Source organism: Daktulosphaira vitifoliae, unplaced genomic scaffold (assembly GCF_025091365.1).
Source record: "Daktulosphaira vitifoliae isolate Bord-2020 unplaced genomic scaffold, ASM2509136v1 Scaffold_3, whole genome shotgun sequence".
NCBI lineage: Eukaryota > Metazoa > Arthropoda > Insecta > Hemiptera > Phylloxeridae > Daktulosphaira > Daktulosphaira vitifoliae.
In genome coordinates this window covers 17220897-17234421 of record NW_026099574.1, presented here as the reverse complement: position 1 = coordinate 17234421, position 13525 = coordinate 17220897, and the positions used below count along the sequence as shown (strand labels likewise).

The following is a 13525-nucleotide window of genomic DNA, read 5'->3' as shown; positions in this document are numbered from 1 at the left end:
AATACAATTATTTTTATTGTATCCATTGATTAATTCACTAAAATAAAAGAACAATTTCGGCAAAATCAAATATTCGGCGGTAATTATAAAATATTAATGAGTTATAATTACATTTTAGTTGCTTAATAAATTATTTAATAAAGTCATCTTAAATAATTTTTATGCGGTGATGTATATTCCATTAAGTCATCTTAGACTGTAGGCATTAAGCCAAAATTACGTTTTTGTAAAGTATTCTGATATGGTTTTTGACATAAATTCATTTACAAATTGAAATTATTCACCAGTTATTTCAAACATATACTTTTTATTTGGAATACACTTCTCAATTCTATAGAGGGTTTAATATTCAGTGTTCAAATACACTATATATATATATCTGTACACCGTAAAATAGAGAATATGACTTAAAACCATTATTGCTTTAACATTAAGTGCAATATGGATTAAACGTCGCACACTAAAAAGTCATTTTTCCTTTTTTTTTTGCCTCATAATTTATATGCCCTACTTACTTAAAAAATATTAATATCCAACTGAAGCAAACTTATCTAACGAAAATAGAATTATAACTATACAAAAAGTTTGGAAATTTTATTTTATATTAAATATAAAATGTATTTAACATTTAAATTTAAAATAAACAATTTTTAATTTTTGAACATACCTTATTATTTTAAAAATCTAGAGACTTGTTTTATAACATTAATACTCTTTACATGATTTTACTTAAAAATTATATACACAAAAATGGAGCTCAAACTTTCCAGACTAAGGTACCAAAGTTTGTAAAGCTCTTCCATTAATAATTCTAACTAAAGGGTCTATTTCAAACTTTATCTTTTTAAAATAACTTACCAAACCAATCGAAATTCTTACAATATTACGTTAAATTTTTTAACTACTTAAATCGATTTATTTCCAATTTCTACATTTATGGAAGCTCACTTTGGCAAAATTTAAATCTTCTTTTTTAATTAAATTGAATTGTTAACTAATATAATAAAACTGTATAAGGGGCGGTGTCCCGTCGGTAACGCGACAGTGCTTGACACGCACTGCCTCGAGTTCGAAACTGGGTGACGGGCGCCTTTAGTTGCTGAGCGAGAGATCAGTTCAGTAATTAGAGTCGCCATCCCTTACTTCGACGACGAACTAACTACCCGTCCCGGAGTATCAACGGTTAAGAAACTTCCTACTTTGGGGGAGGCCGCTACAGCCCATAATGGGCTTATAAAACGTTTAAAAAAATGTTAAACTACAACCAAAAAAAAATTTAAAAGAAGAAAATGATTAAAATAAACGTTATATATTTTAATTATCCTAAGCTATGGCTTTATTTTAAAGTATTTTTATCATATTTATACCCCATTATTCTTGCTCCTACTGGGTTGAATTTGCTCAACGATACGTCAAAAGATCACAAAACGTGTATAGTTGAAACTATCGGTGCCTTAATACTGAAAAATTTTCCTCAACCCTGGTAATAAAGAGAAATGTTCCAAACAATTACAGTTATTGGTAAAATTAGCATAGTTTGATGTTTTTTGCTTAGCAACGGATCATCTACACCATTCAAAACTAAATCCAAAAACCTTACTATCTTAAAACCTGCATTAAATTAAAGCTAATACAATGAAAAATAAGATGAAAAATTATACGAAATATCGATTTCTAGGAGTTATTATAATTACTAAGGCATTAAAGCCAAAAATCAATTTTTGGTAAGACTAATTGATTTTGTAATATTTTGCACAATAAGTAATAACTAATTAAGTTAGTAAAAACTAAAACAGGTATAATATATTAAATCGTAATACCCATGTATTTATTGATTAAGCACACAATTTGATTATTTATTTCTTAACTTAAAATTTTTATTTTAATAACAAACCTAACTAAACTATTTACTAGGTAGCTAATCTCGAAGCTTAATGTCTTTATTTTAAAGAACATCATGCTTATAGACAAAGCTTGAGATCACAATTCTCTCAGTTTATATTTAAATCAACTTAATAACAATTTTATTGGACTAAGTATGTTGCAATTCTATACTTACTGCGTAACTAGTTTCGGAACTGAATGTCTTTGTTTCAAAAGAACATCGCGTGTTCCAATTTCTGTCTACTGTAAATTTCACTGTGACATTAACTATAATCCTGTGGATCTTGCTTGATTAATTTTAAAATGGGTATTATATAACAAAAATTAAAAAAAAAAATTAAATGTTTTTTTATTATGATGTACTTTTTAAACGCTTATCTTCGCTGTAAAATAATAGTTCATAATAGTTTATGATAAAATAAATTTACTTAAGGCATAATGTGACTATAAAAGGTGATTTACCCTAAGTAGTCAAATAAAATTGGCATTGTCTTGCTCATAAATTTTCATTATACATAACTTTGATTGAGTTCATTAACTAAAAATAGTATTCGAGAAGGAGCCCTGAATAAACAAAATATTAACCAACAAATTACATCTCCAAATCATTCATACTTAATAACTGTCAAATTAATTAAAAGAAAGAAATTCAAAATATTATAGCAAGACTCAAAGTTCATAATAAATAATAAAAGAAATTAATATGAGTTTGATTGATTGTTTATACTTCTTTTTTAGTTGTAATATTAAAATTACCTCAATTATCCAATAAATTAAGAATTTTGAAATATTCTTCTGGTATAGGTTATTATACAAATTGTAACATGAATCTAATGACACAGATCAGAACCTTAAATCACTATTTTAGACAATTGTACAACGTATTATACCTTGTTTCGCATTACCAATACTGTCAGAATTCTTTGTATAAAAAGCTTTGCATTTTTCTCAATTTACGAAAAACGTGAACGTCTTTTACTTTCTCAAATATTATTGAAAGATTTAGCACAGAAACACTGAAATATTTATTTATTCTAAAGTATACATAAAATGTTACGAGTCACAACCATGTTTTGATGCAATGTGTTTTATTTTTATTATTAGCGTACAAAATGAGTAAAAGTTTAAATTGGAAAATGTAGCCTTGTAAAGGTATTTATTTAATGAGACTTCAGTTCTTTTATCATATGGTTTTTACACAAACTGAATTATTAATTAAAAAAGATTATAATTTTCTTTACATATTTTTATAATATCGTTATTTTTACTAAAACAGTGCGTATCTCACTTTTTCTAGATTTTCAAGATTATCCAAAAAAAAAAAAAAAATTGATTTATACAAGTGGTGATTTTATTTTCATAGCTATCGTTAGAAATATGAGTCTTACAAAAAATATTTAAAAAAAATAATGTTCAGAAAAACTTTTATAATTATTTTTGATAAAAATCTCAGTTTGTCAAATTTTGAGATACGTACTGCTGCAGTATAAGCAAAGATTTGTAGGAATTAAGTTAAATCCAATTATTTTCCATAAATAAAAGTTAGATTTCACGTAATGTTTTTGTATGATTAATTATTATATATATTCTAATTTGTATTAAAGATTATTGAACATATCTCATAAAGTATATGTTAATCAATTTTTAATTACTCCACTAGTAAAGAAATAGATAAACCAAAAATAAAAATGAAAGGATCAAAACTAAATGCAAAACCTAAAATATTTAGAAAATAGTGTAGTTTTTAAAATAATAATTAGATATTTTTTGTCATTATCCAAAGATATAATATGTGTAAAACTACTTGGTAAACGTACGTTTAAAACTATATATATTTGAGACTTCAATCATTTTACTGAAGAATATAAAACAGTTCATGAACATATACTGATCTATATATGAATTTACATTATTAAAAAAAAAATAACATACATGGGAAATGTACATTACGATAATATTAGGTATACTATTGTTTGACACGTGGATTATGCTTATTTGACTTCTATGTCAAATTTTGTTAGATTTTCCATATAATTATCTCAGTCCAACATCATTTGGTAGTTTAGCTATATTTACATATTAATCAGTCAAAATTATATTCTATTAAACATTTGAAGATAGAATTATATTAATTGATATGTTAAACTCAAAATATATTCAATTGGTATCAAGTCAATTTACGTGATTTATACCACATATAATCTGTAGTTACAATAAATACATAATATCAATGACCCTGAGGTAACTGCATTTGTATCCCCCTAACAATTTATATATTTATATAATAAACATTTATTGTGATTTTTAAATTATTTTCTATTCGTATGAAAATAGGTTTGTTAAAATTAGGTTTTTTTCCAAGTCTTTACAATGACAAATCAGTATACTGAAATTTAAATTTATCATTTAAAAATTAAATAAATGTCATTTCAGAATATTTAATTTTAAGACATTGATATCAACAAAAATCTAGAAGATTACAGCAATGCATTTAAAATACATTTTATTAACTAATTGAATATTTCAATTATTTAAGTCAAAACATTAATATTTCAATTATAAAAAAATTTATAAATTTTATGCATTTACATATTGAGTTAATAATTTATTAAATTATTAAAAGATAATTCTTTTAAGGCTAGTCACTTAATTTCTTTTAAAATAATATTTTTTATTTTAGTTTTTATTAGTTATCGAAGATATTAGATTTGCATCAAAGCGTTTTTTATGATAGTGATTTTAATCACTGTCAGATTAAATCTTTACTGGACCGAACTATGCCACGTCCCCACTGTGATGAATTTTTTTAATTGTTAATAACTTCTGACGTAATGGTGTAATTATTACTTTGTAATTACATAATTTTATACTTTATATGCTAGCAAAATATGTATGTTTTCATAAAAATAAATAAAATTGACCACTCTGTAACACATAAGGTATAAATATGTTTAACTAACAAACACTAAAATAAAACATTCACAAAAAAATTGTTATAGTGTTAAAAAATCACCTTGTAAGTATAGAAGGGATTAAACTGACTTAAATACAAAATTCGAACTCATTAGAATGACTTAAATATAACATAATATGTCTAAATAAATGTATTAAATAAATCATAAGATAATTACTTAAAATATTGTACTACAAAACAAACATTTATTATTAAAATATTATACCAGCAAACTCATACAGGCCAGAATAAACATTCGAAATATGGTACGTTCTCGTAATATCATATGACATTAATCAAAAGAAGTTCATGCAAAATATTAAACTAAATCACTGCTTAAATAATATTTTATTAATTTACTAAATAAATAATAAATCTTGATTCATAAGAATAATTACGACTAGTAAATGAAAGCGGATAGTCAAAAAATAGAATACTATGAAGAATCGTGTTTTTTTTTAATAGTTTGATTCTACGTACTAAGAAGTATGACTATAACTTAGTAAAACTATAATTTTATAAAAATGACTCATACATTTTACTTTATACGTTTTTAAAATTTCTCATTTATACTTTTGAATAGTCAAATTATACAAACATATTATTTATAGCTATAATAATCACAAAGCACATGTTTTTTTTAATTATAAATCAAACAATAATCATAAATACAATATAATTATTAACTTACTTTTAGCATCAAATCCCAAAATGAAATAAGGACATGGAAATATTGCTATTTCTCCGGCTTTAGTTCGGTTAACGCAAGTCCATCCATCAAATTCACGAGGACACCATGAATTGTCTTGATTAGATCCTAAAATATTACGATAAATATAAATAACATTACTTTGTTGTATAAAACGTATACATTAAATTATTTAATTATTTAACTATGTATCCATATTTATTGAATTTTTTTATTGTGCATCACCATAAGTAATGTACACGCTAACGAACAGCATGTAATAATAGCGTATACCAAATTGAAAGAGGAGGTAGACAAGTTCAACTTAATCGAGTCAAATACGTTATGCGTTTTTAATTATGATCGATTTCAGTATTAAAATACATTATTCCTACTGTTTTAATGTATGCAAAATTTCATGGAAGATTATGAAATTTCTTGATTAATTAATGAATTTGACCAACATAAAGTGAACATTTTTTACTGAACGCTCTAAATAATTTTTACTGTTCATATGATCAATAAAAAAATTACTTATTATTTAATTCTTTAACATAGGATTTTTGTCTGAAATTATCATAGAGCATTTATTAATGTTATTTTTTATGTAATTATTAATACACTACTGAACGAAACAACTATTATCAGATTGAATAGAAATAGTATATGGAGGCGTATATATGGGCTTGAATATGTTACACGGCTCAGGTACTAGAAATTGCCATTCGTAATAAAAATGAAATGCCTGGAAAACATTATTTTTCATAATTAACGGATAACGGACAAAATAAAATGTACGATGAACATACACAAATAGCGATATTTTATAATAAAAAATGTATGTTACTATAATTTGTTGATATGTTTAAAAATTAATTTATAATTCATAAAATAAAATACTATTACAATAGATTTAAAATCTTGTAATTTTTTCAATATTATAATTTGTTTTTGCCTCTTTTATCAAAAATTGTTTATTTATTTACATTTAATCAATTAATTTTTAGACAAATTGAGTTGTGACACAAATTTATACAACATGAGAAATAACAAAAAGAGTATTTAAAACAAACATAATAATACCTAATATTAATTGTGAAATATTACTCAAAATTTAATGAATATTTAATAAATAATAATAATAAAAAAGATAGTTATAATTTTTTTTGTACTAAAGTTTAAATTGTATTAGACAAGCTAAGTAAAATCTACATAACTTTTAAATAATATAAAATCATCATTAAAAAAATCCTTAATACCATTTACAGAATTAACCTTTACTCCATAAATGTTATGATTAAAATAAATAGTATTTAATTTTAATGCAATTGTAGTATAGCTACATTTTTTTACATTTAGTTTTAAATCATTATTATTACGCCAAAGCAATTAATATCATTTTTTAATAATTGTGTCATAATATAGTTAGAATTTTTTTTATATATTTTTACGTTGTCTGCAAATAAAAGATGTTTTGATTTTTAAAACTAATGAAATATCATTGATAAAAATAAAAAATGAAAGAGAGGACAATTGGCCATTTACGGAACTCCATCTCAAGTGGATTTGATAGAAAATTAGACAATTTAACTATTTGAAATCTCTTAGTAATAAAAGATTTAAACCAAGACTAAGGATCAGCAAAACAGTTTAATTTCAATTTATTTAATAATAAATTTTGATCTATATTATTAAAAACTTTTTTAAAGTCCATGAAAATCGAATTATTTGGAGTACCAGTATTAAAATAATCAAGGATATATTTTTAAAACATTACTAAATTTTTGTTAATTAAACGTTCACTTCGAAAACCATGTTGCTCATTACATATAATTTATTTCAACACATTGAAACTTTCCGATTTATTTATTTTTTTAATAATTTAGAAATTATTAAGATTATATTATTAAGTTTATAGTTTAGTTTTCTGTATTTTTTCTCCTTAAAAAAAACAAATGTAAGTTTTTTACAAATCTGGAAAAGTATTGGTTTTTAAATATATAATAAAAATTAACCAAATAGGTTAATAGAAAACAACTCTTATAAAAATTTAGCTGGTAGTTTATCGGTCTAGGTAAAATGTTGTTTATTGTTTTTCTTCAATATCTAAATTACTAATTAAAAATATAAAACCAAAAAGAAATACATTACATTTTATAATAATATTAGTTAAATAATTACAATACTCGGAATAATTTTATAATTTAAACTAATTATATTCTAAATGTATACAAAAAATCCAATTTGAATGCTTTATAAAATATAGGAGTTACTTTATTTTAAATAAATCTTCACTTATTTTTGGTATTCAATCAATTTTTTATTTTAATTAGGTTAACAGTACTAGTAAACTATTTATGTCGATTAATCATTCACCTATCTTCAAATCATTGTATTTAATGAATGATTCGGTAATCAGTAAAATGGTATTAATGATGTTAAGTCTAAAATAACAAATGGGTTAACAGTTACTTGCAAGAATTGAACAACCTTTTAAAAATATTATTTTTAATGAAATTTAATAGTTAATGAGTAAAACATAAATGCATTAAATAAAATGTTTCCTTTTACTTTATTGGCTCATTAGATTTCCCCAAATTTTATGTCGCTCTCGTCTCAACCCTTTCAAAGCCGACTTTTCATTTATTATTAAAATAACTGAAAAATAGATAATTTCTGATTGTTGGCTCTAGGAAGCTTAAAGATAATTTTCACAAAATATATTATTTAATCGTTTTTTTTTATTTGATTTTTACTTATTGTTATTTAAAAAATAGTATTTTTTAGTATACAGAGTGATTTTATTATCATAACCCACTAAATTACTTACAGAATAAAAAGAATATTAAACATTTTGTGTTTTGGATACCTTAAGTTACATATCATTCTTGAATTATTTACTATGTAATACATTTTAAGTTCGTCCTTTATGCATTGTATGGGTTTTAACTTTGTTTTTTTGAAATATGAACATATATATTTAATACACCTTTGAGATTTTATTTTAATAGTAAATGGTATTAGAATTTTTAATACAATATTATTCATTTATTATATATAAAACTTTCAATTTCAAATTTTTAAGTTAATATGCATGTTTAATATACAAGGGGATACAGGTTACAAATACAGGTAGATAATTGGTTTTAGCTTCGATGCGAAGCTGAGAAGGTATTGGTTTTACTATGTGTTTTTGTTTTTTTGTGTCTGTTACCACTTTTTCTCAACTCTCACCGAACAGATTTCTTTCAAAGATTCGTCGAAAGATCACAAATCGTATCTAGTCGAAGACATTACCCTTCAAAATTGAAAAAATTTCCCTCGTTCCCCGTAAATGGGGGAAACCTCCAAAAAAATTACAAATTTAAAAATTGCTAATTTTCGAAATTTTTTCAATTTTTTTTACTAAAAACTGCCGTAACTTATTCAAAAATGAACATATCAATATAATTTTTGACTTTATAATGCTATAACTTTTTGAAAGATGTATGGATCAATATAATTCTTTTTTTATATAGATGCTTGATGTTTTTACCTATCATTTGGTATATTTTTTTTGTAAATTTGACCTTTTTTCTGCCCACAGGGGGGGATTTAAAATGACAACTTTTTCACAAAAAATTAACTTTTTCAACTTAACTTTTGAAAATGTTCCGGAAGGTCTGACACTTTTATATATATCTTAAATTAAAGCTTATGTAATATACTTTAATTTGAAAAAAAAAAATTTGACCTCTGGACTTGTCTTCGTGGTGAAAGTTGACATCAAAGTTAATAAAAAATTACGATTTTTGTAAAATAATTTTTTTTTATATTTTTAACTTAATAATGCTCTAACTTTTTCAAAAATGAACATATCAATATAATTTTTTTTTATATAGATGCTTGATGTCTTTACTTATCATTTGGTATATTTTTTTTGTAAATCTGACACTTAATCTGCCCACAGGGGGGGATTTAAAATGACAACTTTTTCACAAAAAATTAACTTTTTCAACTTAACTTTTGAAAATGTTCCGGAAGGTCTGACACTTTTATATATATCTTAAATTAAAGCTTATGTAATATCCTTTAATTTGAAAAAAAAAAATTTGACCTCTGGACTTGTCTTCGTGGTGAAAGTTGACATCAAAGTTAATAAAAAATTACGATTTTTGTAAAATAATTTTTTTTTATATTTTTAACTTAATAATGCTCTAACTTTTTCAAAAATGAACATATCAATATAATTTTTTTTTATATAGATGCTTGATGTCTTTACTTATCATTTGGTATATTTTTTTTGTAAATCTGACACTTAACCTGCCCACAGGGGGGGATTTAAAATGACAACTTTTTCACAAAAAATTTACTTTTTCAACATAACTTTTGAAAATGTTCCGGAAGGTCTGACACTTTTATATATATCTTAAATTAAAGCTAATGTAATATACTTTAATTTGAAAAAAAAAAATTTGACCTCTGGACTTTTCTTCGCGGCGAAAATGGCTACCGAATGCTATTTTCGTGTGATAATTCTCGATTTTATTATTCATATTATATTTAACTTTATAATGCTATAACTTATTGAAAAGTTTATGGATCCACACAATTTTTTTATGAGAAATAATTTTTTTTAATAAACCCTTTTTCATTCGACATACTTTATCTTAATCGAGATATTAAGGAACCAGCAGATCAAGTAGCTTTTGGAATAAAACACCAATTTTTTTAAAATTAAACACTATCTAAAGATTTGCATCGAAGCGTTTATTTTTGATAGTGATTTTAATCACTGTCAGATATCATTATACTTGATCCAACTATACCACGTCACAACTGTGCCGCGACCCCCCTGTGCTGGGTTTTTTTTTAGGGTGAATGTAATGAAGGAGGACTTGGATTCATTGATTTTGATCTTCCATCTTTTTTTATATTATAAACATGTTTTAGTTCGATTTGAATCTGAGAAGGTATTCGTTTTATGTATTTTTGTTTTTTGTGTCTGTTACCACTTTTTCTCAGCTCTCACCAAACCGATTTCTTTCAACGATACATCAATAGATCTCAAATCGTATCTAGTTGAAGACATTACCCACAAAAATTGAAAAAATTTCCCGTAAATGAGGGAAATCTCCAAAAAAATTACAAATTTAAAAATCGCCAATTTTCAACATTTTTTCAATTTATTTTACTTAAAATTACCATAACTTTTTTAAAAATGTCAAAATCGATATAAATTTTTTTATATAGATACCTTAGATATTTACCTATCATTATGATATATTTTTGTGAACATTTGACTTTTTACGGCCCACAGGAAGGGTTTAAAAATTGCAACTTATTCACAAAAAATTTAATTTTTCAACTTAACTTTTGAAAGTGTTCAGGTAACTCTGACACTTTTATATATATATATCTTAAATTAAAGTTAATGTAATATACTTTAGTATGAAAAAAAATTCGGACTTCATTTTGTCCTCACAGTAAAAATGGCTACCAAATTCTATTTTTGTGTGAAAATTCTCGATTTTATATTTTACATATTAAACTTTATTATACTATAACTTTTTGAAAAATGTATGTATGTAATTATATATATAATTACATATATATATATACAGAGTGGAACGCATCTAACTGACAACTCATATAACTTATGATCTACATAACATTTTTTACTTTTTTTTTTTTAATCAATTTGTACAATATTGAACTATATTTAAAATATGTTATTTTTCGCAATTAAAAAAAATATTTTAAAAATTAATTTTTTTATTAAAATTTTTTTTAAGATTTTAAGATAGCTATTTCATAGATAAGTTTTAAAGAAAAATTTTGATACCAAAAATTCTTATTTTAATTCAGTAGTTACGTTTATACAGCATTTTGAAATTTGTTAAATTTTGATTTTTTACACAATTTTTCTATGGTATCAAATGTTAGTCCATATTATGTAATATACATAAGTAAACACTTATTACGTTATTTATTGGTAACGGTACACGATTTCTTTTCATTGAATAACAATAACGTTTAACGTGCTTTATATAGAAATTATTATCTCTAATCTTTATTACAAAAGTTAGAAACATTATCGTATGTCAACTACGAGTGTTCCATGATTAGCCAAGTTAAAAGTGATAACAATTATTAATTTGCGTGATTCTATAATTGTAATCATATTTTAATAGGATATTCCTTGTTAGGAGATTTGATAATAAATGCACTTTTTCACTATTATTTACGTTTCAATTTATGATATATGAACTTATTTAATTAAAAATTAAACATGTTTTAGACAATGTTTCTATAATTTTTTTTTTTATAATCTTAATTATACTATTACTTGTTTTTTCATGTCAATTACAAATGCTTATTCAAATGTTAATAATTTTCATGGAAAAGAAATCGCGTACTATTACCAGTAAATAATGTAATAAGTGTTTACTTCTGTACTTTGCATAATATGAACTAAAATTTGATACCATAGTAAAATTGTATAAAACAACCAAATTTAACAAACTTCAAAATGCTGTATGAACGTAACTACTGAATTAAAATAAGAGTTGTTGGTATCAAAATTTTTTTTTAATTTATCTATAAAATAAATAAAAAAATAATATTTAAAATATTTTTTGTAATTGCGAAAAAAAACATAAAACATATTTTAAATATAGTTCTATATTGTAAAAATTGATTTAAAAAAAACCCAGCACAGGGGGGTCGCGGCACAGTGGTGACGTAACATAGTTGGATCAAGTATAATGATATCTGACAGTGATTAAAATCACTATCATAAAAAACGCTTCGATGCAAATCTTTAGATAGTGTTTAATTTTAAAAAATTGGTGGATTATTCCAAAAGCTACATAATCTGCTAGTTCCTTATTAATATCCTGATTAATATAAAGTATGTCGAATGAAAGAGAGATTATTAAAAAATATTATTTCTCATAAAAAAATTATATTGATCCATATATTTTTCAAAAATTTATAGCATTATAAAGTTAAAAATATAAAAAAGAATTTTTTGACAAAAATCGTATCTTTTTATTAACTTTGATGTCTATTTTCACCACGAAGACAAGTCCAGAGGTCAAATTTTTTTTTAAATTATTGTATATTACATTAGCTTTAATTTAAGATATATATAAAAGTGACAGACCTTCAGGGTAATGTCTTCGACTAGATATGATTTGAGATCTTTTGAAGTATCGTTGAAAGAAATCGGTTCGATGAGAGTAAAATTAATACCTTCTCAGTTTCGCATCAAAGCTAAAATATGATTTTTGTAAAAATTTCTTTTTTATATTTTTAACTTTATAATTATATAACTTTTTAAATATGTTATGCTACAATATAATGTTTTTTTTTATAAATACTTGAGGTAATTACCTTTTATTTGATTTATATATATTTTTAATCCGACTATTTAACTGCCCCCTGTGAGGATTCAAAATGATAACTTTTTCACAAAAAATTAACTTATAAATAATAAAACTTGTAATCAGGGTATAAATAAGGATATAGGAGATCATGTAGCTTTTGAAATAATCTACCTATTTCTTAAAATTAAACACTATCTACAAATTTACATTGAAGCATTTCTTATGATAGTGATTTTAATCACTGTCAGATATTATTATACTTAACCCAACTATGCCACATCACCACTGTGCCGCGACCCCCCTGTGCTGCATTTTTTCTATTATAAGTCTAAAGCAAAGGATTGCTTCCTTTGTTCTTTTATTCCGTCTAAATCCATTTTTTCAGTATGAATATCATCTCACAATTTTTCAAATATTTTTTTCTGTATTTAATACTTTTTTTTTTTTAAACTCTTATCCTAATGAAATCTTTTAAAGAATATAAAAGACACTAAGCTTTTTTTTGATAAAGTTGCAATGTATGAGAAATTATTAGACAATTTGTTTTAATATTATAGTAAATTTCAACAGCTTTAATTTTATATAAGTTAAAATTTTAAGCTGAGAACTTTTTTGGACAGACATTAAATA

The 13525-nt window shown here is 23.7% G+C and overlaps 1 protein-coding gene and 1 long non-coding RNA gene across 7 annotated transcripts in view; one reads left to right on the top strand and one right to left on the bottom strand.

The window, feature by feature from the left end:
- LOC126901264 (calcitonin gene-related peptide type 1 receptor-like) overlaps window positions 1-13525 on the bottom strand; it is a 48183-nt gene that overhangs the window by 16558 nt on the left and 18100 nt on the right. For 5 of the 6 annotated variants that reach the window (XM_050677639.1, XM_050677637.1, XM_050677642.1 and 2 more), the window contains one exon: window positions 5529-5654. In XM_050677639.1, the coding sequence (XP_050533596.1) occupies window positions 5529-5654 (126 nt within the window). Of the gene's footprint in view, window positions 1-2059; window positions 2449-5528; window positions 5655-13525 lie in introns of all 6 variants that reach the window. The other variant, XM_050677643.1, reaches the window with a different exon arrangement.
- LOC126901275 (uncharacterized) lies at window positions 8946-10376 on the top strand. Its single transcript, XR_007703006.1, has 2 exons — window positions 8946-9185; window positions 9912-10376. It is a non-coding gene; the product is annotated as an uncharacterized LOC126901275 (long non-coding RNA).